We start from the raw sequence: 25,708 nt of genomic DNA on the forward strand, positions 1-25,708 counted from the left end.
GTTGAGAACAAAAAAATTGCACAACAAACTGTCTTTTATTGATAATGCTGCTAAGCTTAAATAGTAGCTAAACTACATCCACGAAAATAAAGGAGAAAAAATAGCAACCCACTCTTACTACAATTCAGCAAAGTGGAAACAGAAAGCTAAAAATAGAAAACTGTTATAACAAAAAATCTTTCAAAAATAATAAATTCGGGTTGGTTTGGGTTATATTAGATGAACCCATGAACTAACTCAATCCATAAAATTTTCAATTATTTGAACCCAACTCAACTCAAATGAGTTGATAACCCAACCTAAACTGCATGGATTAAGTTGGATTGATCGATTTTTTTGGATCATCGAGTTTTTTGAATACCTCTAATTTCAATATTCTCAAATGAACATTCCGTTTACATCACACAATAGAAAAAAGAAAATTTAAAAAAAAAAGAGAGAGAGATTAAAAGAATTATAATTAGGCAACATAATATGTGCGCTAAGAAAATTTTCAATACTATGGGTTATTGTTGTTGGGTCCATAAAATAAATAATAATAAATTAATAAAACATTTAATGATGTGTCAAATATTTAATAGAATAAATAAGTAGTTGGTAGTATTAAATATTTTTTTAATGATAATATAATTATTTTTCTTTTGGGAATGACACGTATTCCATGCATGTACATGCATACAACATACAGCTCTGCATCAATATGATTACAACACGACTCATTTAGTCCTTCTAGAACTCCACGTCAGAAACGTTGACCAATATAAAATATTAAAAAGGTCAAAGTTGGTCTGTGCCTTTGTAAATGAAATCTCGTAAAATGGTTGTCAAAAAAAAAAAAAAAAAAAAAAAAAAAAATCCCGTAAAAATAGCTCTATAAATGTAGCACAAGTTATGAACAATAATTGCAACACTTACTAATTTTCTCTTTCGAAGTTGAAAAATCAACAGAGGAAGAGATTCGAAAAGAAAAGGAAAAAAAGATTTAAAAACCCACTTAGCCAACTATTAATGAAATCCGAGGGCTAGCGGAGGCCCACGTGGCGATTAATAATAAATAAAATAAGATGGCATCGGCCTTCACCGGAGACGAGTTTCTACGGCAAACGAGTAGCCGGAGCTGGAGGTCGTCAGCAAGCATGAGGGAGATTTGGAATGCGCCGACGGAGGTGTTCGAGTGGAGCAGCCGGAGGAAGACGGCGGCGGAGGAGGAGGAGGAGCTGAAATGGGCGGCGATTGAGAGGCTTCCGACGTATGAGAGGGTGAGAAAAGGGATGGTGACGCACGTGAGGAGCGGCGGGAAATTTGTTCATGAGGAAGTTGACGTCACAAAGATTGGAAGTGAGGATAAAAGACAGTAACAAAAAAAACAAAAAAAAAAAAAAAAAAAAGCAAAAAAAAAAAAAAATTAAAATAAATTTGTTCATGAGGAAGTTGACGTCACAAAGATTGGAAGTGAGGATAAAAGACAGTTGATGAACAACATTTTAAAGGTTGTTGAGGAAGATAATGAAAAATTTCTCACCCGAATTCGGGCTCGAACCGACAGGTTCGATCCTTTGAATCATTTTAGATCATCCTAATATTTTTCGACTTTTTTAGTTTTTTATTTTACAAAATAAATTTATATATGTTTCTTTGTTTTGTTGTCACTTCCTAGTTCCTACTATGTTTTTCTCTTTACAAAATGCTAATTTTTTAAATTTATTTTTATTTTGGAATTTGGAAGTGAAAACTATAATATAAAAAATTGGAATGAAACAAACATAAAGTCCATAAATAGAAAATTAAAATTGAAACATTCTCAAATAGAGCCTAAATACTTTCAAAACACGATAATTCTAAGGTGTGTTTGAGGATCAAATTTGTTTTTTAAAAAAATCATGATAAATAAATTCTAAAAAAAGTTTAAATTTTTTTTATTAATTTAAAAGTTATTTTCGGATAATCTATCTAATAGAGTTTCTTCCCCAAAAAAAAAAAAAAAAAAAAAAAAAAAAAAAAAAAAAAAAAAAAACTTTTAAATTAGTCCAAGTTTTGTAATTTTTTTCATTGTTTATTATAATTTCTACAACACTTTTGGTCATATGAAATAATTAAAAACTTATACTAAACCACTTTTTCAAAAGTATTTATAGAAAAATCGATTTTGTTAAAGTAAATTTTCTTCACAAATTATTCTAAACAAACTATAGAAGTTCTGTATTTTAACCTCCAGTCATTGGTTGGAGAAAATATGTATGTATGTATGTATAAAAGATTAAATAACTTAGAATGTTCTTGATTTATTTTTTCCGATTGAGTCGTAGTAATGTTCAATGAACAGTGTGATTTAACATAGTATTCAAATAGATGTCTTATATTTTTATAATTAATCTTCATAGTTACTAATTGGAAAAAAAAAATTGAGGGGCGGGAACAACGTGACTGACAATTTTTTATATCATTGAATCTACAAGAGATAACTTATAAATTATATTCCTATCTTAAATCAAATAATTACGAGAAGAAGATAGATTTTTAACATGCATTAAATGGTTATACAGTTTAGCAATTGAATACTTTTTTAAATAGAGTAAAAAAGATGTAAGACTTGTTTGGATTAACTTTTTAAGTGTTTAAAATAAGTATTTATAAGTGCAAAGAAAAGTATTTATAAACACTTAGAAAGTCAGTCCAAACAAATTAGTAGTATATCAACCGATAATGTTTGTAGTCACTAATTGGAGAAATTATCTGAGAGTTGGAACAATATGGTTAGTTTTACATCGTTTGATATATGAAAGAATTTAAAACAGTTATTTTTATCCTGTATATATAACTGGTATTAGGGGCAAATAGATTTTAAACATGCACTGAATGGTTATTAGACAACAATCCTATTGTAACAACCACATTTAAGGTCCATTTGGATTGACTTTCCAAGTTTTTAGAAACACTTTTTTTGCACTTATAAACACTTATTTAAACCCTTAAAAAATCAATCCAAACACGCCCTTAATCATTTTTTCTATAGTTGAGTTCATGAGGCATTGTAGTAAGAATATGTATAAAAGATTAAATACCCATAGCTTAACGACCTAGTAGCGACGTAACCATCTACTCTCATCTCATCTCTTTGAGCTTATTGCTTGGGAATGATCTGTTTGGTTGGTGAGAAAATGCAAAGTTACTAAATCATATTCTTCTTTACAGGGTAAGAGTTGAAATTCCTAAAATTGAAATAAGATTTGAGAAATTGTCCATTGAGGGGAATGTACATGTTGGAAGCAGAGCACTTCCAACACTTTTCAACTCCACCATGAATGCAATGGAGGTGCTTATAAACTATTGTTTCTTTCATTTGTTGATCTATATTTGAATTTGGGAGCTTTTCTATGATTTTTCTACTGAGAAAAATGGTAAATAAACAGGCTGTTCTTGGAGCAATGGGGCTCTCTCCATCAAAGAAAAGAATTGTTAAGATACTTCAAGATGTAAGTGGCATAATAAGGCCCTCAAGGTACATTTTAACTTCCCATTTTGGTTATTAACTTTCATGTTTCTTAATGTTTATACTTCGTTGAGTCTAAGATTTGCTTAGTGTGACATAGATTTGTGTTCTGAGTCACATGTATTGTTGAGTCTAAGATTTCGAATGCACAAAAATTTCATGGAAAAATGACCAAAACAAGTGTTATGGAAGTTCAAGGATAAAAAGTATAGGTTAAACGGCAAATTTGGCCCCTCTGATTTGAAGTTAGAATTTACTTCACATGGTTTATAATTAAAAATTAGTCCGGGACTATTTATGAGGATTATATCAAATCATAGAGACTATTTATTGAGATTTTACCAAATCAAAGGGACTTAATTCTAACTTTTAAACAACCATAGGGACTAAACCCTAACTTTCTTCAAATCATAGGGATCAAATTTGTAATTTAACCAAAAGTATAACGTTGAAAATGTAATGAAAAAAGAAATAAGGATGAAGCTTTGAGAATATTCTCACAAGCCTCGTATGAGGTGGAACCTCCACGTACGATTTTGAAGTTGAGTCTTTCCAGCAATGGGGCGTAGGGACGGGTATGTTGATTGGTTTAGATAGGGCGGTTGGGCTACTACGGGCACCTAGAGGGATTAGTGGCCAACCTTATGTAAATGTTACTTCTCTTATGATTTTGGCTATTTTCTTTTGCTTAGAAAAGTGATTAGTTATGTGTACACCATCATGTTATCACAACTTATTCTGTTTTCTATGTTTTCCAGGATGACATTGCTACTTGGTCCTCCTAGTTCAGGAAAAACAACACTTCTAAAAGCACTTGCTGGAAAATCAGATGATGATCTAAAGGTCAGGCACAACTTCTCTCTGCCATCTCTTAATGGATAGAATTGTTTCTTCATTTTAACTGAGAAATTAATATATTGTCAAACAGTTAAGCGGGAAAGTTACATATTGTGGTCATGAACTCGACGAATTCATACCTCAAAGAACCAGTGCTTATATTAGCCAGCATGACCTTCATTACGGCGAAATGACTGTTCGTGAGACATTGGATTTCTCTGGACGTTGCCTCGGAGTCGGAACCAGGTATGACTTGTTAGTTGAATTATCTAGAAGGGAGAAAGAAACAGGAATTAAACCGGATCCCGAGATCGATGCATACATGAAAGCCACAGCTATGGCTGGCCAGGAAACTAGTCTGATCACTGATTATGTTCTAAAGGTCTGTCTATTATGTCCTCTCTTCGGGAAGATCATATCTGTACAGATATAAAACATATTGAAACTGTTCCAACTTCTTTCAGATACTTGGTCTGGATATTTGTGCTGATATAATGGTTGGAGATAATATGAGAAGAGGCATCTCAGGCGGACAAAAAAAGCGAGTAACCACCGGTATGTTCGGTTATAGATTATGATGATTATGTTTTGAATTTCTCACTTGATTTTGATTAGTTTTGAAGAGAATCTTTGGTGTGTGTTAAATTCCAGGGGAAATGTTGGTTGGACCTGCAAAGGCATTTTTCATGGATGAAATATCAACAGGATTAGACAGTTCTACCACTTTTCAGATTGTCAAGTTCATGAGGCAGATGGTTCACATTATGGACATCAGCATGGTCATATCGCTACTCCAACCCACACCTGAAACATTTAATCTTTTCGATGATATAATCCTTCTTTCAGAGGGTCAGATTGTGTACCAAGGTCCACGCGAGCATATTCTCGAGTTCTTTGAATATGTAGGATTTAGATGCCCAGAAAGGAAAGGAGTTGCTGACTTTCTGCAGGAAGTTACCTCCAAAAAGGACCAAGAACAATATTGGAGCAGGAAGAACCAACCATACCGTTACGTATCGGTGTCGGATTTCGTCCAAGCGTTTGCTTCTTTTCATGTAGCCCAACAATTCATAGAAGATCTTAGAGTTCCTTTTGACAAATCCAGAACTCATCCTGCAGCATTAGTAACAGAAAAGTATGGTCTTTCCAATTGGGCACTTCTCAAGGCTTGCTTCTCAAGGGAATGGTTATTGATGAAGAGAAACTCTTTCATTTACATTTTTAAGACTTTTCAGATCACAATCATGGCTACAATTACATTCACAGTGTTCTTAAGAACAGAGATGAAACCAGGTTCGATCCGAGAGAGTGGGAAGTTTTTTTTGAATTGCTTATTTCATTTTAGAAAGAAATCCAATAAACTAAAAGATCCATGACTATTACATAAGTACTTGAACTTTATGTGGAGACATAAAAGTTGATTAGGTTCGAGTAAATAGTCAAAATGATCTATAGTATATGGATAAGGTTGGGTGTCTTATTTTGGTAACACTATTGGATGCGGCTCACTTAGTAGTTGTTACAAGGAGTTGTAAAGTGCTTCAGACGATGTGATCCTAATTCGTACGTGTTGTGACATGAGGAGTGGGAGCGTCCTGTGTAATGGGTTTGTACAAGATCATACCACTAAATTAGTTACCTTACTTTATAACACTGTTTACTGTTTTAGACTGGCCATTTCAAAGTGATGACCTAGGTAACTTGACCTCAATCCTGTGCTAACTATGAACTATTGTTTATTCGGGATTATCCTTAGATTTACATAGGTGAGGGTTGGCTCAACAGCGTCGGCTTAATAAACCTCCATTTCACGGGTAAGAATGGGTAGATAGCTGGGGACATAGGGTGCAAGATGGAATTCACTCCTACCTGCTTTCAGGGATAGTAGAGAGGTTGTTCCCTTAAGTACTGACTCCATGTCTTGAACAAGGGGCCCCACCCTCACATTTGCCCGAGAGGGACCTGGTTTAGTGATTGGATCATAAACCAATTGTTCATTAGAGGATTATTGGGAACTTAAGGAATAAGACGTAATATCGGGGGTAAAACTGTAACGACCCAAATTTCTAGCATGTTCCTAGGACGCTACTCTATGCATGCATAATCTTGGCAATACATTTCTCGAAGAATAATTAAATAAAAGAGATAAATTTTTATTTCATTAAATAAAGCTTAAATAAATAAAGAAGAGAAATCCTAGAAATATCGTTCGGGGTACCCCTAACCCAACTTTAAAATAAATCAAGGAATTAAATCAAGGAATATTTCATAAGATTTTTAAAATGCCTAACTCCTAAACCAGACTCTAGTACATGAAACTTAAGTGCAGAAGTAATAATTCGTCCAAATAGTCAGGTCACGGAGCTCTCTTGTCATTCGTCGGTCTATCTTTACCCTTACCTACATGAAAGGAAAGGGATGAGTATAAAAATATACTTAGTAGGCGACCCACTACTAGGCCCATCAATGATCTGTTAGTCTTTTCATTGAGACAGAAGTGCACAAGGGCATCATAGGCGTAGGCACAGGCATAACATAGGCATAAGGGGTGAACTCGAAGGCACGCTTTCATAATTGGTAGCCCCGGAGGGCACAATCATAAACATAAGTGGTGGTCCCAAAAGGATAATGTACATAAGCATATGGTGCAGGCCCGGAGGCTCACAACATGCGATGTGCATAGCCCAATGGCAACACTAACAGTCACTGAAATCTCATACAGACATAAAGCATTCATCCAACATCATAAATCATGCTAAAACTACGCAACCGTTTACAATTCATCCATCCATATACAGACATATAAAAAAATACATTCCAATTAGAACCAGTGGTACGCATGCTTAAGATCGAGGGCAAACCGTTAGTAAATCACTTACCTTGGGTTTAGGCCCACACAAAAGAAAATGGATAGCTGAAACTTCCTCCTAAATTAGCAAAGGCTTGAGTCAAAGCCTCTGACACCAACCACAAACACAATTCAATTTTTGGGGCGAATCCCCAAAATCCAAACAATTAATTCAGCAATCCTCACACAACTTACCCCCAAAACTTGCCCAAAAAAAAAACCAATGAAGGGTTTGGCGGCTACTACAATGCCTTAGAACCTCTACTTCGATCTTCTGATTCTACATTGGACTAAATGTCAAGCCAAGATTTCACTAAATAGCTAAGATCTTCCAAGAAACCTCAAAAGAACTTACCAAAACAATGTTATTCTTACCCTACAGTACGCGAACAGAGGCCATATGAGCAGGTCGACGTTGTACGGACGACCACTACCGCGGGTGTCGACGACCTTGACGACGATGGTAGGACGTAGTAGAGATCAGCTGCGGATGGCAAGACTCTCGTCTTCACGGCGATAATGGCCTGGTTGAAGTCGACGGAGGTCGTCGGTGCAAGTCTAGAACGACAAGTTAAAGCAGGGATGCGAGGCGTTGGTTGCGGCCGGACGAACGCGGCTCTGGATCAACGACGAATGGCGACGCCTTCTGGTGCGCGATCAACGGCGGCTACGGCTAGGCGGCGGGCTCCTCGTGCGGCTGGAAGAAGAAGAAACTTGGAAAGGGCGCCGTTGGCTGGAGAAGGAGAAGAAGATTTCCTCTTTTTTTCTTCTTTTTCCTTTTTTTCTCTATGCACACTTCCCGATGTCTTCTTTTTTAAAATAACCAAACCCTTAACCCTACTTCTTTTAGGAAAAGGCAAAAAAAAAAATATATATATATATATAACAACCCCAAATTTCCCTTTTTCCAAAAAGAAAAACTCAAACCATTAATAAAATATCTAAGTGCCTAAACTTTGGCCTTGAATTTAAAAGAAACGATTAATTCCACGAACTAATTTAAATCTTATCTAGATTCTAGGATGTTACAAACTTTCGTCCTTAAGAAACTTTCATCCTTGAAAGTTATAGTCCTGAAAGAGCTCTGGATGCAATGTTCTCATCTCATCCCCTCACTCCTAAGTTGCTTCCTCAAACTGATGATTCTGCCACAGAACCTTTACCAGTGGCATCTCCCTGTTGCGCAAAACTTTCACCTCCCTGGCCACAATTTGGCAGGTTTCTCTTCGTAACTTAAGTTTTCATTCAACTGCAAGGGCTCAAAGTCCACCACATGAGACGGGTTCATTAAATACTTCCTCAGCATGGAAACATGAATGACATTATGGACTGCGGAGAGAGTCGGTGGCAAAGCCAAATGGTAGCCACAAAGCCGACTTGCTCTAGGATCTCGAATGGCTCTACAAAACGGGGACTTAGCTTACCCTTCTTTCCGAATCTCAGGACACCCTTCATTGGCGCCACTTTAAGGAACATTTTGTCACCTACCTCGAACTCAAGATCTTTATGCCTAACATCAGCGTAATTTTTTTGTCTACAATGTGCTACTAGCATTCGAGCCCTGATCTTCTGCAAGGCTTCATTTGTCAACTCCACTAACTCAGTTCCTATCAGTTTCCTCTCCTCAACCTCCCCCCTAGTAAACAAGAGACCTACAACCTCTACCGTAAATAGCTTCAAATGGCGACATGCTAATGATGGCTTGATAGCTATTATTATAAGCAAACTCTGCCAAATGCAAGTGGGAGTCCCAACTCCTAGAGAACTCTTGCCCATGCGTCTGGGGGTGAAAGGCTGTACTGAAGTTTAACCACGTCCCTAAAGCTGTCTGGAGGCTCTTCCAAAAATTGGAGGTGAAACGAGGGTTCTTGTCAGACACGATTGACACTAGCACACCATGCAATCTTACTATCTCCTTCATATATAGCTGAGCCCACTTACTCACCGCGTACGTGGGCTTCCCTAGAATAAAATGTACCACCTTGGTGAGCATGTCTATCACAACCTAAATAACTGAGAAGCCCTTCGCTGTCCTGGGAAAACCCGTAATGAAATCCATGGACACGCTCTCCCACTTCCATTCTGGCACATCCAATGGCTGTAGCAAACCTGTTATCTTCTGCCTTGGGGCCTTCACCTGTTGGCAGACTAGACATCTGTTGACATAGTCAACTATCTCCCTTTTCATATTGGGCCACCAGTAATATCACTTCAAGTCTTGGTACATTTTGGTACTGCTTAGATGCATTGAGAATGGGGAGTTGTGAGCTTCTGTCAACAATTCCCTCTTCAGGTCATCATTTGCCAGAACACATAACCGTCCCTGATACAGAAGGCCCTGGTCCACCGACATAGAAAATTCACTAGCCTGAGCTGGCCCTACCTGATGACATTTCTGAACCAGGTTCGGATCACCCTGCTGTGCAACAATAATCCTTTGCCTCAAGGTTGGTCGTACTGTCAACTGAACTAGCTGCAAAGTAACTTTTTCCATTGCCACTGCAATCTCTGCTTGCTCTAGATCCTTACACAACTGAATTTGCCTAGTGATCAAGGAAACCAAATGAGCGGCCTTTCGGCTGAGGGCATCAGCCACCACATTCGCCTTACCTGGGTTGTAGAGGATCTCGCAGTCATAGTCCTTTACCAACTCGAGCCACCTGCGCTGCATCATGTTTTAACTCTTTATGGGTGAAGAAGTATTTCAGACTCTTGTGGTTGGTGAAAACCTAAACCTTTCCCCATATAAGTAGTGCCTCTAGATCTTCAGAGCAAACACCACTATCGCCAGTTCCAAGTCGTGAGTAGGATAGTTTCACTCATGTTTTTCAACTGGCGGGAGGCATATGCGACCACTCTACCATGTTGTATAAGCACACAACCCAAACCCTTCTTAGAAGCATCACTGTAGATCACGAAATTCCCAGAGCCATCTGGTACCATGAGAACCGGTGCTGAAACCAACCTCTGCTCCAGGTCCTAAAAACTGTCCTCATAAGCTTTGCTCCAAACAAACGAAGCTCCCTTCCTGGTTAGCTGAGTCAACAATGTGGCCATGCCAGATAAATTCTCTTCAAACCTATGATAGTAACCAGCCAACCCCTAGAAACTGCGTCTTTCGCTGACCATTGTAGGGCAGGACCAATTTTTAACGACCTCAATCTTAGCTGGATCCACTAAAACCTCATCATTTGACACCACGTGCCCAAGAAAGGACACCTTTCATAGCCAGAACTCGCACTTAGAAAACTTTGCATATAGTTTGTTTTCCCTCAGCGTTCCTAGGACTTTGTTAAGATGTTCCTCGTGTTTCTCCTCTGTCTTGGAATAAACCAAGATGTCATCAATGAAAACAATTACAAATGTGTCCAGGTAATCCTTGAACACTCTATTCATCAAATCCATGAATACCGCTGGAGTATTGGTGAAATCAAAAGACATTACAATGAACTCATAATGTTCGTATCTTGATCGAAACACAATCTTCTAGATATCACTGTCCCTTATCCTCAGTTAATGGTAACCTGACCGTAGGTCAATCTTGTAAAATATAGTAGCACCCTGAAGCTGGTCAAACAGGTCATCGATCCTAGGAAGCGGGTACTTGTTCTTAATGATTACTTCATTCAACTCCCTGTAGTTTATGCATAAGTGTAACGATCCATCCTTTTTCTTCACAAACAACACCACGGAGAAACACTGGGTCGTATGAACCCTTTACCAAGCAGTTCCTGCAACTAGACCTTCAGTTATTCAATTTGGCTGGAGCCATTCTGTACGGAGCTTTGGATATGAGAATAGTGCCCAACTCCAGATCGATCGCAAAATCAATCTCCCTTGGTGGCGGTAACCCTGGAAGTTCTTCTGGAAACACATCGGGATAATCTCTCACAATTGGCTTAGAGGTTAGAGTAATCTCAGTTTCTCTTGTGTCAACTACGCTAGCCAAGACACTTCAAACACCTTGGTAATCAACCTAAGGCTTTATCGCTGAAATCACCTTGGGAAAAACTACTATTCTGACCCCCTTGAACTTAAAACTGACTTCTCTAAGGGGGTTAAAAATCACCTTCTTATGAGAACAGTTTATGCTAGCATGGTTGACAGCCAACCAATCCATGCCAAGAATTACATCAAAATCACGCATGTCTAACACTATTAGAGTCACATCAAGGGTGCGGTTTGCTATTTCTAACTGACATGCTTTTATCTTTTCACTTGCTATCATAATTTCTTCTGATGGTGTAGATACTGATAAAACATAACCAAGGGTTGTAAAACTGGCATGACATGCTTTACGAACAACGATGAAATGAAAGAGTGAGATGAGCCTGAGTTAAATAATGCCAAGGCATAGTGCACCAAGATTAGGAGCGTACTTATCACTACTATTCTCGAATGCTCAGCTTCCCGACGATTGGTGACATAGACTCGACCCTGCTGCTAATGTCGGTTTGAACTACCCTGATGTGAACTCGGAGGCTGACCCTAATGCTTGATTTTATGAAGTGGAAATGTGGATGATATGCGATGATGAAATTGCGCTGTACACTCAAGTTTCCCCAGCGGAATCCAAGTGTAAATTCCTCTGAGTTTCCTGGTAAGTCCAGGGTCGAACACAAGGACTTGTGAAAACAGATTGCGTTGGTATCAATAAATAAGTCATTGGGTTTGTTGCTTGCGTTGATGAAAAATAAATAAATGCGACGGTTTTGAGAAAAGGTAGTTGTGTGATAGATGCAATGAGTATGCGATGAATGGGTTGAGAAAATCTTTAGCTAGCATTACTTGGGAATGCGTCAGACTATGCGATCATGTTATAACCATACACAGCAAGTCATTTTCCAATGGAAATGTGATGATCTTAAGTCTAGGACGCATGTGTTGAATGCAAAATGTCCATAGAGCTTATCCTTAAGTCTCTACTCTTGTCCTATGCGATGATGCAAGATACATGAAAGCAAGGTGACCGCATACAATCATATCCTATCTCAAGGATATATGCGATGCATTGATAACAAATAGTGATCATTCCTAAGCTCCTATCCTTTGTTTATGCGTTCTAATATGGCTCTTCCGGGTCTAGATTCTAACCTGACCTTTCCATCCTATCCTTAGACTACCCTCCCGAATATCTCTAATGGACGAATGAAACATACATAAAACAAGATAATCGCAAAGAATGAAGATTCCTTAGTTGTGCTAGTTAAATGCTTCTCAACCCATTCAACTGATTTAGCTACTCATGCGTGAATAACAGAGAGTGAACAAATATAGAGAAGTAAATTCCAATTTTATAAATGAGTTGAGTACAGAATGACAATGGAAGTTGAAGGTAGAGAGCTTGGTAGCAATTCTTTTCTGACCGAGGCTTTTACATTGAAATCTCTATTCTGCTCTAAAGATGTTCCCGCTTTCGCAGGTGTCGGCCCTCTCTCTGTCCTTAAAGCTCCCAGCGCTTTCCCAAACTTATCTTGATGATCTGCCAGCACAACTTCCTCCCTCACGTCCGCCTTAAAATGAAAGAAAACTAAGAACAAAAGCGTGAAAACAGAATTATGAAATCTCTAACTGTTGAACCCTTTCTCTGAAGAATACCCTTGGTATTTATAGAGCATCTATGGTGAAAGGCGGTTTCTCTCTCCTGGTTGTACAGATGGGACAACTTTAATTCCTGACTGATGCGCCGAATAATTGTCATCGAAAAAGCTGAATGTACTTTATGACCGTTATTGGCTATCAACTTAATTTGGATTCGACTATCATCAACTTTCTGTCCCATCGTGCTTAATTGGCCGTTCACCCAGATGCACCCACCATATTGCGTTGACCAAGTTTTGGTAATCCTTCTTGGGCGAATGTTTGCGAGCACGATCAACACAAAGCCTTGCGGTGAAATTGCACTCGACCAATGATTTCCTATGATCGCAATTCTTGCATTGCGTTAACGCATATTCTACACAAAAATACAAAGATCAACTGTTTTAATGCATTGAACGCATGCGGCCGCAATATTATGAAATTGGTGCTTAATGGACATAAGTTAACATATTTCATAAACGGAATCCAACATTGTTTAAGACTTTAGCACTATGATAACATGCATTTCAGCCCGTTATCACACCCCCAAATTTAAACAATGCTTGTCCTCAAGCATAAGCTAAAGATTCCTTTAGCAAGTCAACTACAATGTTCTTTTACTAGATTTCTCAAGAATACTTCGTTCAAATCCTATGTACCAAAATTTCCTTAAGTCTTATTCAAGTCTCTTCTAAAAATATTTCTAAGACCTAGAGACTGCAAGCTTACCTTTCAAAAAGACTTTACTAAATTCTGGAACATCGCATGATTTATTTCAAAACAAAAATTTTCTACCGGGGTTTCAAATGATTTTATCCTTGCATCAAAATTTCTTCATTGATATTTTATTTTCTGACCTTGCACTGATCCAAGTGCCTTGCCTTCATTTTGGCTTGCCCCCACGGGTGTCATGGGACATCCAACTATGAGCAATGCACTCTTTCTCAGACTAAACTCATACCTATTTGGCAGTGGAGTTGCGGTCATTTATTTATGCGTTGATCCTGGTGATTTACTTTCATTTCGGCTTACCCCCACGTGTGTCATGCAGACATCCAACTACGGGTAAGTGCCTTTCACAACTTAACTCTTGTCAACATGGGTTTCCCATTGCGTTGACCGTGGAGTTATTATTCTCAACTCTTTTTTTTTTTTTTTTTTCCAAAAAATAGCAAAATCGAAAATAAATACATCACCTCTAAATTTAAAATGCGGCAATGTCCTCATTGCCAAAAGATGAAAATAAGTCATGCGATTTTCTAGAATACGTTGTAAAGAGAGTTTGAAAGAAAGCTAGCAGACCTCTAACTTCTATAAATATTTATGAAGTGAATATCTTAAGATTAAGTTGACTCTAGTATATATGAAAGACATATAAGCATATTTTTTATCATTGAAATCATACTTGGCAAAGAAATAGAATGCGGTAAACTACTAAATTTATCTATGTCAAATGATTGCGGTGATCAAAGAGGATGGGGTGATAAAACTTTGAAAACTAAAATGCAATGTGATAGCGCAAAATTTGAAATAAAGATAAGGAAGAGTACACCCCCAAATCGCTATCGCCAACATTGTGTAGTGACACATCCATCCTTGTGGAGATCTATCTTTTGTGGATTGCGGTGATGGAGTGAGATAATTTGCGTCTTCATGTAACATCTCCGCAATCCTGTGCCTTAATCGTTGTGGACAAACAAAAAGAGGGTTAAATGATTTAAAGTAAAATAACGAATTTTTTTTTTCAGAAAAATAAAAATAAGTAAGATGCAGATAGCTTAAATAATAGTAAAGTGATGAAGGGATAAATGTTCAAGAGTCAAGTAAGGGGTAGTCTGGGTTTTTCATCTTCACGGAGGCTTTTTCTAGCTGGAAATCGCCTCTGCAATATGCTTTAACTCGCTGTCCATTAACCTTAAATGTCCGACTGCCATCCTCAGTGATCAGCTCTACCGCACCATGTGGAAATATTTCTTTGATGATGAAGGGATCGGACCAGCGTGATTTTAATTTTCCCGGGAAGAGTCGCAGTCTTGAATTGAAGAGTAAGACCTTTTGCCCGACTTGGAGGTTCTTACCGCATATGCGTTTGTTATGCCAGCGCTTGGTGTGCTCCTTATAAATCTCCGCATTCTCATATGTGTTGATCCTTCATTCTTCTAGCTTGACCAGCTGCATTTTTCGCTCTTCTCCTACTTTCTTCAAATCAACATTCAGCTTCTTTGCCGCCTACAATACCTTATACTCTAGCTCCAAAGGAAAATGACACGCCTTACCAAATACCAACGCATACGGGGACATACCTATTGGTGTTTTGATGGTATGTCCACGATGCATCGTCGAGCTTCATTGCCCAATCTTTCCATGAAGGCTTTACTACCTTCTCAAGTATCAGCTTAATTTCTCAATTGGACACTTCAACCTGACCATTCGTTTGCGGATGGTATGCGGTGGACACTTTGTGGAGAATGTTGTACTTGCGTAGCAACTCCTTGATATTGCGATTGACAAAGTGGGATCCTTCATCACTTCTGATGACACGGGGAGTGCCAAAACGAGTGAAAATATTTTTCTTCAGGAACTGGGAGACTACCACCGCATCGCTTGCAGTACATGCTATTGCCTCTACCCACTTGAAGACATAATCAACGGCTAATAAAATGTAATGCTTACCACCCGAGGGAGGGAATGGTCCCATGAAATCAATCCCCCATACGTCGAAGAATTTAAGCTCCAAGATAGTGTTTATTGGCATTGCGTTTTTTCCATGAAATGTTACCTGTGCGTTGGTATCGATCACATTTCATTGCGTAGTCAGTCGCATCCTTGAATAATATAGGCCAAAAGAATCCATTTTACAAAATTTTGGCTGCGGTGTGCTGCCCTACAAAGTGCCCACCATATGGTGAGTCGTGGCATTGTGACAATATGCGTTGTTGAGCAGCATTTGGTACGCATAATCGAAAAATCTGGTTTGCACCTCTTTTATACAGATTCGGCTCATCCCAATAATAGTGTTTGCATTCGTGCTTGAGCTTCTTCTGTTGGTGATAGGTGTAATCATCAGGGAATTTTTCGCAAACCAAATAATTGACTATGTCTGCATACCAAGGCAATTCTTCTATATGGAATAGCTGCTCATCTGGGAATACGACACTCACCTCAGACTCATTGCGGTCAACCTTAGGATTTTCCAGTCTGGAAAAGTGATCTGCAACTTGATTCTCTGTCCTCTTCAGGTCAATTATTTCGATATAAAATTATTGAAGGAGAATAACCCATCTGATCAACCTCGACTTTGTATCCTTCTTTATCATTAAGTATTTGATCGTCGAGTGATCGGTGTGGATGAGTACCTTCGTTCCCAATAGATATGTCCAAAATTTTTCCAACGCAAAAATTACTACAAGGAGTTCTTTCTCTGTGGTGGTATAATTTGTTTGAGCAGGATTTAATGTCTTACTTATGTATGCGATGGGATGCAAAATTGTTTTTCTCTTTTGCGCTAAAGCTGCTCCCATCGCATACCCGCTTGCGTCGTACATGATTTCAAATGGCAGTGTCCAGTCCGGCGCAATCAACACGGGTGCGGTAATCACCACATCTTTCAAAACTCTGAATGCGTTGAGGTAATTGTTGTCAAATTCAAATTTTCTGTCAGTCTCTAACAAAGCACTCAGTGGTTATGCTATCTTAGAAAAGTCTTTGACAAATCTTCTGTAGAATCCAGCGTGCCCCAAGAAGCTTCACACAACCTTCACGCTGGTTTGAGGTGGAAGTTTTCCAATTGTTTCGATCTTTGCTTTGTCCACCTCCAACCCATCCCGGGGGACCTTATGCCCCAACATTATGCCTTCCTTCACTATGAAGTGACATTTTTCCCAATTGAGCACTAAATTCGTCTCTTCACATCTCTTCAGAATCTTCTCTAAGTTGGTTAGGCAGACTTCATAAGTGTTCCCATAAATGGAGAAGTCATCCATAAATATTTCTACGGAGTCCTCGAGATAATCTGAAAAGATAGCCATCATGTACCTTTGGAACGTGCTTGGTGCATTGCAGAGGCTAAACAGCATGCGGCGAAAAGAAAATATCCCATATAGACAGATGAATGGGGTCTTGTCTTAATCTTCTGGAGCTATCATGATTTGGTTGTATCCGACATAACCATCGAGGAAGCAACAAAAATCATTCCCTGCTAGTCGATCTAGCATTTGATCGATAAATGGCAGAGGAAAATGATATTTCTTTATGGCCGCATTTAGTTAACGGTAGTTTATGCATATACGCCATCCAATGATGATCCTTTGCGGTATTAATTCATTATTTTCATTCGGGACTACCGTCATTCTGCCCTTCTTCGACACACATTGCACGAGGGTTGACTCACATACTATCTGCTATGGGATAGATAATGCTCGCATCTAGCCATTTGATAATTTCCTTCTTGACGACCTCCTCCATCGAAGGGTTGAGTCTGCATTGATGTTCAATTGTCGCTTTGTGGTCATCTTCAAGACGAATGTGGTGCATGCAGTACGTAGGACTAATTCCTCTGATGTCGATGAGCGTCTAACCAATTGCTCACACATGTTTTCTGAGAATGCTTATCAACGCATTCTCTGATCTTCGTTGAGTGCAGAGGAGATAATAACTGACAGCTTTTTATTCTGCCCCAAAAATGCGTACTTTACATGGGTTGATAGGGTCTTCAATTCAAGTGTCGGTGGCTCCACTAGGGAAAGTTGCGTTGTTTTTCTTCTTCTTTTTCTATTGGCCCTTCTTCTTGCTTTGCGATCATTTCTTCTTCCTTGTTTGTTTTTGTTATGATCGCATTGCAGGCAGCAATGGATGCGTTGGCATCCTCTTCTTCATCCTCTTTATCAAACTTTTCTTCTTCAATTGAATTCTGGTCATCATTAGAGTTGTGTAGGTCTTCTTCATCCCGAAACTTCATGTCACGAATTATATTAAACTTGCGCTTCTGCCCGTTGATACTCAAAGTGATTTCTCCTTTATGCACGTCAATTTGAGCACGACCCGTTGATAGAAAAGGTCGTCCTAGAATGATGGGCACATCTTTGTCGGCCTCATAGTCTAAAATGATGAAGTCAGCTGGCAGGATAAATTTATCAATTGTTATCAGCACATCCTTCACCTTTCCTTTTGGATGAATTAGAGATCTGTCGCTCAGTTGGAGAGTCACTGTTGTGGGCACAAGTTTCCCCACATTTAATTGTCTAAAGATTGACAAAGGCATCAAACTTATGCTGGTTCCCAAGTCACACAGGGTTTGCTCAATGTAGAGTCCTCATATGGAGCAAGGAATTGTAAAGCTCGCAGGATCACTCATCTTCGATGGAATTATGGATTTTGAACTTTGCGTTAACGCCACCGTGGCAAATTTTCCATCTCCCCTCTTCTTAGTTATCATATCCTTCAGAAACTTGGCGTAGGCAGGCATTTCCTCAATCGTTTCACTGAAAGGAATGTTAACTATAATTGCTTTAACATAGATAAAAAGCGTTGGTACTGTACCTCTTCGTTTTTCTTCTTTCTTAGTCTCTGTAGGAAAGGGGGTAACTGAACCTTCACGGTTCCCGTTTCAGTTGTCTTCGAGGTCGAAGCAACCTCTGGTTCTACTGCTTCTTTTTCTCTTTCTTCTTTTTGTGTCATCGCAATCTCAGGTTCAGTCGCAATGGAAGTTATTCTACTAAGCTCCTTATTTTCTCCCTCCACAGTCTTCCTACTACGCAATGTCACAATCTGACATTGCTCTTTACCTGATCCCCCCAAGTTGCATGGAAGTTCGGTTGAACTTGGCAGAGCTCCTTGCGGTCTACTTTTCAGCTCACTCGCAATCTGGCTCATTTGTAATTCGAGATTACGAATGAATGTGACCTGACTTTGAAGCACGATTTCATTTTTCTAGATGTATTGCTTCAATAGGCTCTCTAGAGAAGAGGATTGTGGTGGTTGTTATGAGTTACTTGCTTGATTGCTCGTTTGACCGTTGTTGCGAGAGAAGAATCCTAGTGGTTCTTCTTTTTGCGCCATAGGTTGGAAATTTTGTTCTTGATTTTTCCAAGCAAAATTGGGGTGGTTTCTCCACCCGGGGTTGTAGGTGTTTGAAAAGGGATTATTTTTCACAAAGTAGACAGATTGTGGATTTTGCGGGAAATATTCCATCGCGTGCCCATCACCGCAAGTCGCACACCTTACGGTGTTTTGACTGATTGTGTTGATTTGCCCGGTTTGTGGTGTTGGCTGCTGATCGCAATTCCTTGGATTCAATTCATCATTGCTGTCATTTGGTTTTGCGTCAGTGTTTTTGAGTCTCAATCTTTGGTCGCTCTCTCTCCAATCTTTATGGTTCTTAGAGATGCGATCCAGGATATTCTTTGCTTCGTCATATATTTTATCAACTAGACCACCAGCGGCTGCTGCATTGACAGCGGTTTGTGAAGCGGGATCAAACCATGATAGAAAATCTCCATTTGAAGGCAGTCTAGCAACCCATTATGTGGACAGTCCCAAACCAACCTCTTAAACCTCGCCAAGCATCGCTGAGCGATTCGTTCATATCTTGTTCAAAATTTGTAATAAGTTTCCTTCGTCTGACATTATCGGTGGGTGGAAAATACTTCTTCATAAATTTCTCCACTATCTGCTCCCAAGAAGTGATCTCTCCCAGCTCGAGAGAATATGCCTATTGCCTAGCTTGATCACAGAGAGAAAATGGGAACAACGTTAATCGAACTTCTTCAATAGAGATGTTCGGGAACACAAAAGTATTGCCGATTTCAATAAAACTTCGGAGGTGGGTGTGCGAGACCTCGCCACGCCTTCCTCCGAATTGACCTGCAGTCTGGATTATCTGCAGCATCACCGGTTTCATTTTGAATCTGCTTCCGTCGAGGGTAGGCCTCATGATTCCCAGAGAGAAATCATAGAGGTTTGCCGATGTATAGTCCCTAATGGGTTTATTGCGATCGTTTGCCAACAGAATTGGATTCGCCATGACATTATTATCATTTGGTGCTCCATTTTCAAGCTGCTCTGCCATCTCTTCCTTGTCTAACTGTGGTTATTGTTGACGGTTTATGAATCTCTTTCGAAATATTCTTTCAATCTTTGGGTCGTAATTCGTCAGAGATTGAGAGTCTATAAAGAAATCAGAAAAATTACCGTTAGCACTCTATCTTGTCGAAGTCCCCGACAACGGCGCCAAAAACTTGATACTTGATTTTATGAAGTGGAAATGTGGATGATATGTGATGATGAAATTGCGTTGTGTACTTAAGTTTCCCCAGTGGAATCCAAGTGTAAATTCCTCTAAGTTTCCTGGTAAGTTCAGGGTCGAACACAGGGACTTATGAAAACATATTGCGTTGGTAATTTTTATGAAAACTTTTACAGTAACCGTATCAATAAACAAGTCATTGGGTTTGTTGTTTGCGTTGATGAAAAATAAATAAATGCGGCGGTTTTGAGAAAAGGCAGTTGTGTGATAGATGCAATGAGTATGCGATGAACGGGTTGAAAAAATCTTTCGCTAGCGTTACTTGGGAATGCGTCAGACTATGCGATCATGTTACAACCATACACAATAAGTGACTTTCTAATGGAAATTCGATGCTCCTAAGTCTAGGATGCATGTGTTAAATGCAAAATGTCCATAGAACTTATCCTTAAGTCTCTACTCTTGTCCTATGCGATGATGCAACATGCATGAAAGCAAGGTGACCGCATACAATCATATCCTATCTCTAGGATACATGCGATGCGTTGATAACAAATAGTGCTCATTCTTAAGCTTCTATCTCTTGTTTATGCATTCTAATCTGGTTCTTCCGAGTCTAGATTCTAACCTAACCTTCTCAAGTCTAGATCCTGTCCTTAGACTACCCTCCCGAGTATCTCTAATGGATGAATGAAGCATACATAAAACAAGATAATCGTAAAGAATGAAGATTCCTTAGTCGTGCTAGTTAAATGCTTCTCAACCCATTCAACTGATTTAGCTACTCATGCGTGAATAACAGAGAGTGAATACCTATAGAGAAGGAAATTCCATTTTTATAAATGAGTTGAGTACAAAATGACAATGGAAGTTGAAGGTTAAGAGCCTGGTAGCAATTCCTTGCTGACCAAAGCTTTTACACTGAAATCTCTATTCTGTTCTAAAGATGTTCCCGCTTCAGCAGGCGTCAACCCTCTCTCTGTCCTTGAAGCTCCTAGTGCTCTCTCAAGGTTATCGGGACGATCTGCCGGCACAACTTCCTCCCTCGCATCTGCCTTAAAATGAAAGAAAACTAAGAACAAAAGCGTGCGAACTGAATTATGAAATCTCTAACTGCTGAACTCCTTCTCTGAAGAATGCCTTTGGCATTTATAAAGCATCCATGGTGAAAGGCGGCTTCTCTCTTCTGGTTGTACAGATGGGACAACTTTAATTCTTGACTAATGCGCCGAATAATTGTCATCGAAAAAACTGAATGTACTTTTGATCATTATCGACTATCAACTTAATTTGGATTCGATTGTCATCAGCTTTCTGTCCCATCGCGCTTAATTGGCCTTTCACTCAGATGCAGCCACCATGTTTCGCTAACCAAGTTGTGGTGATTCTTCTTGGACGAATGTTTGCGAGCACGATCAACGCAAAGCCTTGCGATGAAGTTGCGCTCGACCAATGATTTCCTATTATCGCAATTCTTGCATTACGTTAACGCATATTCTGTACAAAAATACAAAGATCAACTGTTCTAATGCGTTGAATGCATGTGACTACAATATTATGAAATTGGTGCTTAATGGATGCAAGTTAACATATTTCATCAACGCAATCCAACATTGTTTAAGACTTTAGCATTATGATAACATGCATTTCAGCCCGTTATCACCTTGCACTTTCGAAACCACTACTAGAGCATTCGTCCACTGTATGCCCTGTCTGCTTACATCTAAAACAAGTCCCCGTGCCAATCAAACAACCTCCCCAATAACGTTTTTCGCACGACTTGCACACCGGTCTTTCCTTCCAAACTCCTCTTGAAGTAGTAGCTCGCCGTTGGGCATGCCTTAGCGACCTGTCTGTACTTTGAACCTTATGCGGAGGTCCCGGAGCTTTCTACTCAGCTTTCCTCTTCTGACCTGGGGTAGGATCCTTCGTCAAGGACTTCAGGAGCTCTATCCCTGAAGGACAGCCCACACATGTTGCCGCTCAGAATGCTTCGATGTAGGTGGGAGGCTCCAAAGCTTGCATAATACCTTGCACCCCATCCCAAAGTCCTTGCACAAATCTTTCAACCTTCTTTGCTTCAGTAGACACCAGATCAGAGGCGAAGTAAGACAACCTGTCAAACTTCTCCTCATACTCCTCTACTATCATGGTCCCCTGCTTTAGATTCATAAACTCTGCCTGCTTGTTGTACCTCACGTGAGCAGAGAAGTACTTTTCGTAAAATAGCTCCTTGAACTGGTCCCACGTGGCTTGGCCCCCATTGGCTTCTATCATTCTTTTAGCTGAGCGCCACCAGCGCTTGACATTATTGATGAGAACAAAAGCGACACACTATAGCTTCTGCTTCTCTGGACACCTCATATACTGAAAAATCCCCTCTATAACGGACAACCACGACTCTGCATTTGTGGGGTCTTTCAGGGACCCGTTAAACGTCGGGGGATTATACTTCTTAAAGTCCCGTAGATATCTGGCCTCCAAGGAAGGGCCTGCTACAGTTCAGTTCGAGGCCCTATCTTGATTTTGAACTTGTGGTAACGGGACCGACGAGGATGGCACCTGCTACGATTATGCGTGTTGAGCTATCTACTTGGCCACCATATCCCTTAGCTGTCCTATTACGGCCTGTGTGATGACATTCCCAATAGTTGCAGCCATGGCCGTATACTCTACTAGAAATTTTTAGGATGACGGTCCTGGCGGAGGCATAGTCGAAGTTTGAGGCCCACTTCTTGGTCTAACCCTCTACCAGGTTGACCTAGAAGGGTCACGAGGTGGTGGGTCCTGCACTTCTTGGCTCTGCACCTCAGAGTCTTGTATGTCAGGGTCCTGCTCCCCAACTACTTTCTTACCTTGACTACCCCTTCCTCTAGTTCGTGGTGCCATAGCTGATAACCACACGTAACACTTTAATAAACGCTAACAGGGTAAACCATCAAACGACTGCACAACAGGTAAGATTTCATACATATTTTCCTAAAAAATTTTAAACGACATACCTGGTGATGACGAGAGATCCATTTGTGGCCCTAAGGAACAATTTGGACTCACGATGTAGGTCAGTCTACATAACTTAAAACTTAGGCTTTGATACCAACTATAACGATCCAAATTTCTAGCATGTTCCTAGGATACCACTCTATGCATGCATAAGCATTCATCAATATCATAAATCATGCTAAAACTACATAACCGTTCACAATTCATCCATCCATATACATACGTATAAAAATATAACATTCCAATTAGAACCAGTGGTATGCATGCTTAAGATCGAGGGCAAACTCTTAGTAAATCGCTTACCTTGGGTTTAGGCCCACGCAAAAGAAAATGGATAGCTGAAACTCCCTCATAAATTAGCAAATGCTTGAGTCAAAGCCCTTGACACCAACCACAAACACACAGTTCAATTTGTGGGGCAAATCCCCAAAATCCAAACAATTAATTCAGCAATCCTTATACAACTTACCTCTAAAACTTGCAAAAAAAAAAAAAAAAAAACAAATGAAGGCTTTGGCTGTTGCTACAACGGCTTAGAACCTCCACTCCAATCTCTTGATTCAACATTGGACCAAACGTCAAGCTAAGATTTCACTAAATAGCCAAGATCTTTCAAGAAACCTCAAAAGAACTGACCAAAACAACCAAGTTCTTACCCTACAGTACGCGAACAGAGGCCACACGAGCAGGTCAAGTTTTACGGATGACCACTGTCGTGGGTGTCAACAACCTTGATGACAAAGGTAGGATGCAGCTAAGGTCGACTTCGGATGGCACGACTCGCGTCTGCACGTCGACTGCGGCTTGGTTGAGGTTGACGGAGGCCATCGGTCCAAGTCTGGAACGGCGAGTTGAAGCAGGGACGCGAGGCATTGGCTGCGGCCAGACGAACGCGGCTTCGGGTCGACGACAAACAGCGACGCCTTCTAGTGTGCGATCGACGACGGCTACATCTAGGCGGCAGACTCCTTGTGTGGTTGGGAGAAGAAATTTGGAGAGGGCGGCGTTGGCTGGAGAAGGAGAAGAAGATTTCCTCTTTTTTTTTTCTTTACTACACGCTTCTTGAGGTCCCCTTTTTTAAATAATCAAACCCTTAACTCTACTTCTTTTAGGAAAAGACAAAACAAAACAAAAATAAATAAATAAATATAACAACCCCCAATTTCTCTTTTCCTAAAAAGAAAAACTCAAACCACTAATAAAATATCTAAGTGCCTAAACTTTGGCCTTGAATGTAAAAGAAACGATTAATAATTAAAATCATACCTAGATTCCGGGACGTTACAAAAACAGCATATTACCCAGTCGTTATTACGAACAACCTGTGAAGGGTCGACTTACTGTTTATGGTTATATCACATGGACACAAATATATTTATAATGAGAAAAGTACAATTATCGAGCTACAGTGGTGTGACTCAATAGCTAACGAACACTGATTAATTGGATCTAAAGGGTTTTAGCCAATTAATCTTAAATCGTTTGAGCTCATGATCTGTAGGTCCATAAGGTCCCTCTACTAGCTCGTAAAACATGAACATCTTGAATTATTAAATTAAGTGAATTTGGAATGATATCAATTTGAATTGTTCAAATTCAATTAGGGTTTGAATTTAAATAAGTTCAAACTCATATTAGAGTTTGTTTAATTATATTCGATATAATTAACGTTTAATTTGTTGAAATTAAATGAAATTGGAGAGTTTATAATGTTTAAATATTAGTTATGTGGATAAGATTCATGTTGGAAAATAGATGTGTGATTAATTTGATATTTGATATTAAATTAATTAATTAATTAAATATGTTTAATTAATTAAAAATCAAATTAATTTCAATTTTAGAATTCAATTGGAGAAATTGAATGTTGAAATGTTGAATTTGATTAATTGAAAATTAATCAATTTGGAATTAGTTAGATTTTTGAAAATTAAGGAAATTGGAAATTTGAGAAAGTGGGGTTTTCTTGCTTTTCTCGAGCATGAGGTGCTTCTCATGCACAATCACACAATTCCCACTTGAATTGGAAAGTACTTGCTGGCCATTAATCAGATTGAAGGTGGTTGCATGCTGAGATTCAATAAAAACTCTTAGATTTGAAGAAGAAGAAGAAGAAAAAAACTAACTAAAGCTGAAAAAGAGTTTTCTGTTGCTTCTTCTTCCTCTTCAAACCCACAAAGAACACCTTCACAAATTCACTTAAATCTGAGTTCCACCATTCAAATTAAAGGCTGAGAATGGTAGAGAAGATCTCTTGGTGGTTCAAAGATGATTTGGAGCTGGATTAATGTGAAGAACAGTTTAGAATTGGAAGAAATCATCAAAGGTGGGTTCATCTTGAAACCCTCTTCAATTTCATGCAAAAGCATACTTTTAGAACTCAAATTAGAGTGTTTATCGATTTTGTTTGCTTCCATTTCTTGCTTGTATATTCCTCCAGTTATCTCGTGGTGACGGTGAAACAAACCATAACAACTTCCTCAAATGATATTGAAATTCTTGCAATTCACGAAACTAGTCGAATGTATATGACTACGATAAATGACTCGACACATTCATGAAATATGTGGCTTGTCTTCTAATAAAAATCTTCCAACGATATTATATGAAGACAACACATGTATAACCCAAATCAAATGGAGATATATTAAAAGAGATAAAACAAAACATATTTCACCCAATATTTTCTACACTCACGATCTTAAAG

At 39.1% G+C, this 25,708-nt stretch overlaps 2 protein-coding genes across 2 annotated transcripts; one reads left to right on the forward strand and one right to left on the reverse strand.

Moving 5' to 3' along the window:
* The first annotated feature begins 920 nt into the window (after positions 1-920).
* LOC150035827 (pleiotropic drug resistance protein 2-like) lies at positions 921-5,703 on the forward strand. Its single transcript, XM_090313954.1, has 8 exons — positions 921-1,316; positions 1,428-1,546; positions 3,193-3,313; positions 3,411-3,499; positions 4,249-4,333; positions 4,419-4,709; positions 4,792-4,882; positions 4,979-5,703. Exons 1-8 carry the CDS (start codon positions 1,065-1,067, stop codon positions 5,701-5,703), a joined length of 1,773 nt encoding a protein of 590 aa, XP_090170080.1. The 5' UTR covers positions 921-1,064.
* A 3,678-nt stretch (positions 5,704-9,381) lies between these two features.
* On the reverse strand, positions 9,382-9,849 carry LOC150035828 (uncharacterized). The gene has a single exon (XM_090313955.1). It carries the CDS (start codon positions 9,847-9,849, stop codon positions 9,382-9,384), a length of 468 nt encoding a protein of 155 aa, XP_090170081.1.
* Between the last annotated feature and the right edge of the window lie 15,859 nt (positions 9,850-25,708).

The sequence above is a fragment of the Benincasa hispida genome, chromosome 5 (genome assembly GCF_027475165.1).
Source record: "Benincasa hispida cultivar pf3 chromosome 5, pf3_genome.v1.1, whole genome shotgun sequence".
Lineage (NCBI taxonomy): Eukaryota > Viridiplantae > Streptophyta > Magnoliopsida > Cucurbitales > Cucurbitaceae > Benincasa > Benincasa hispida.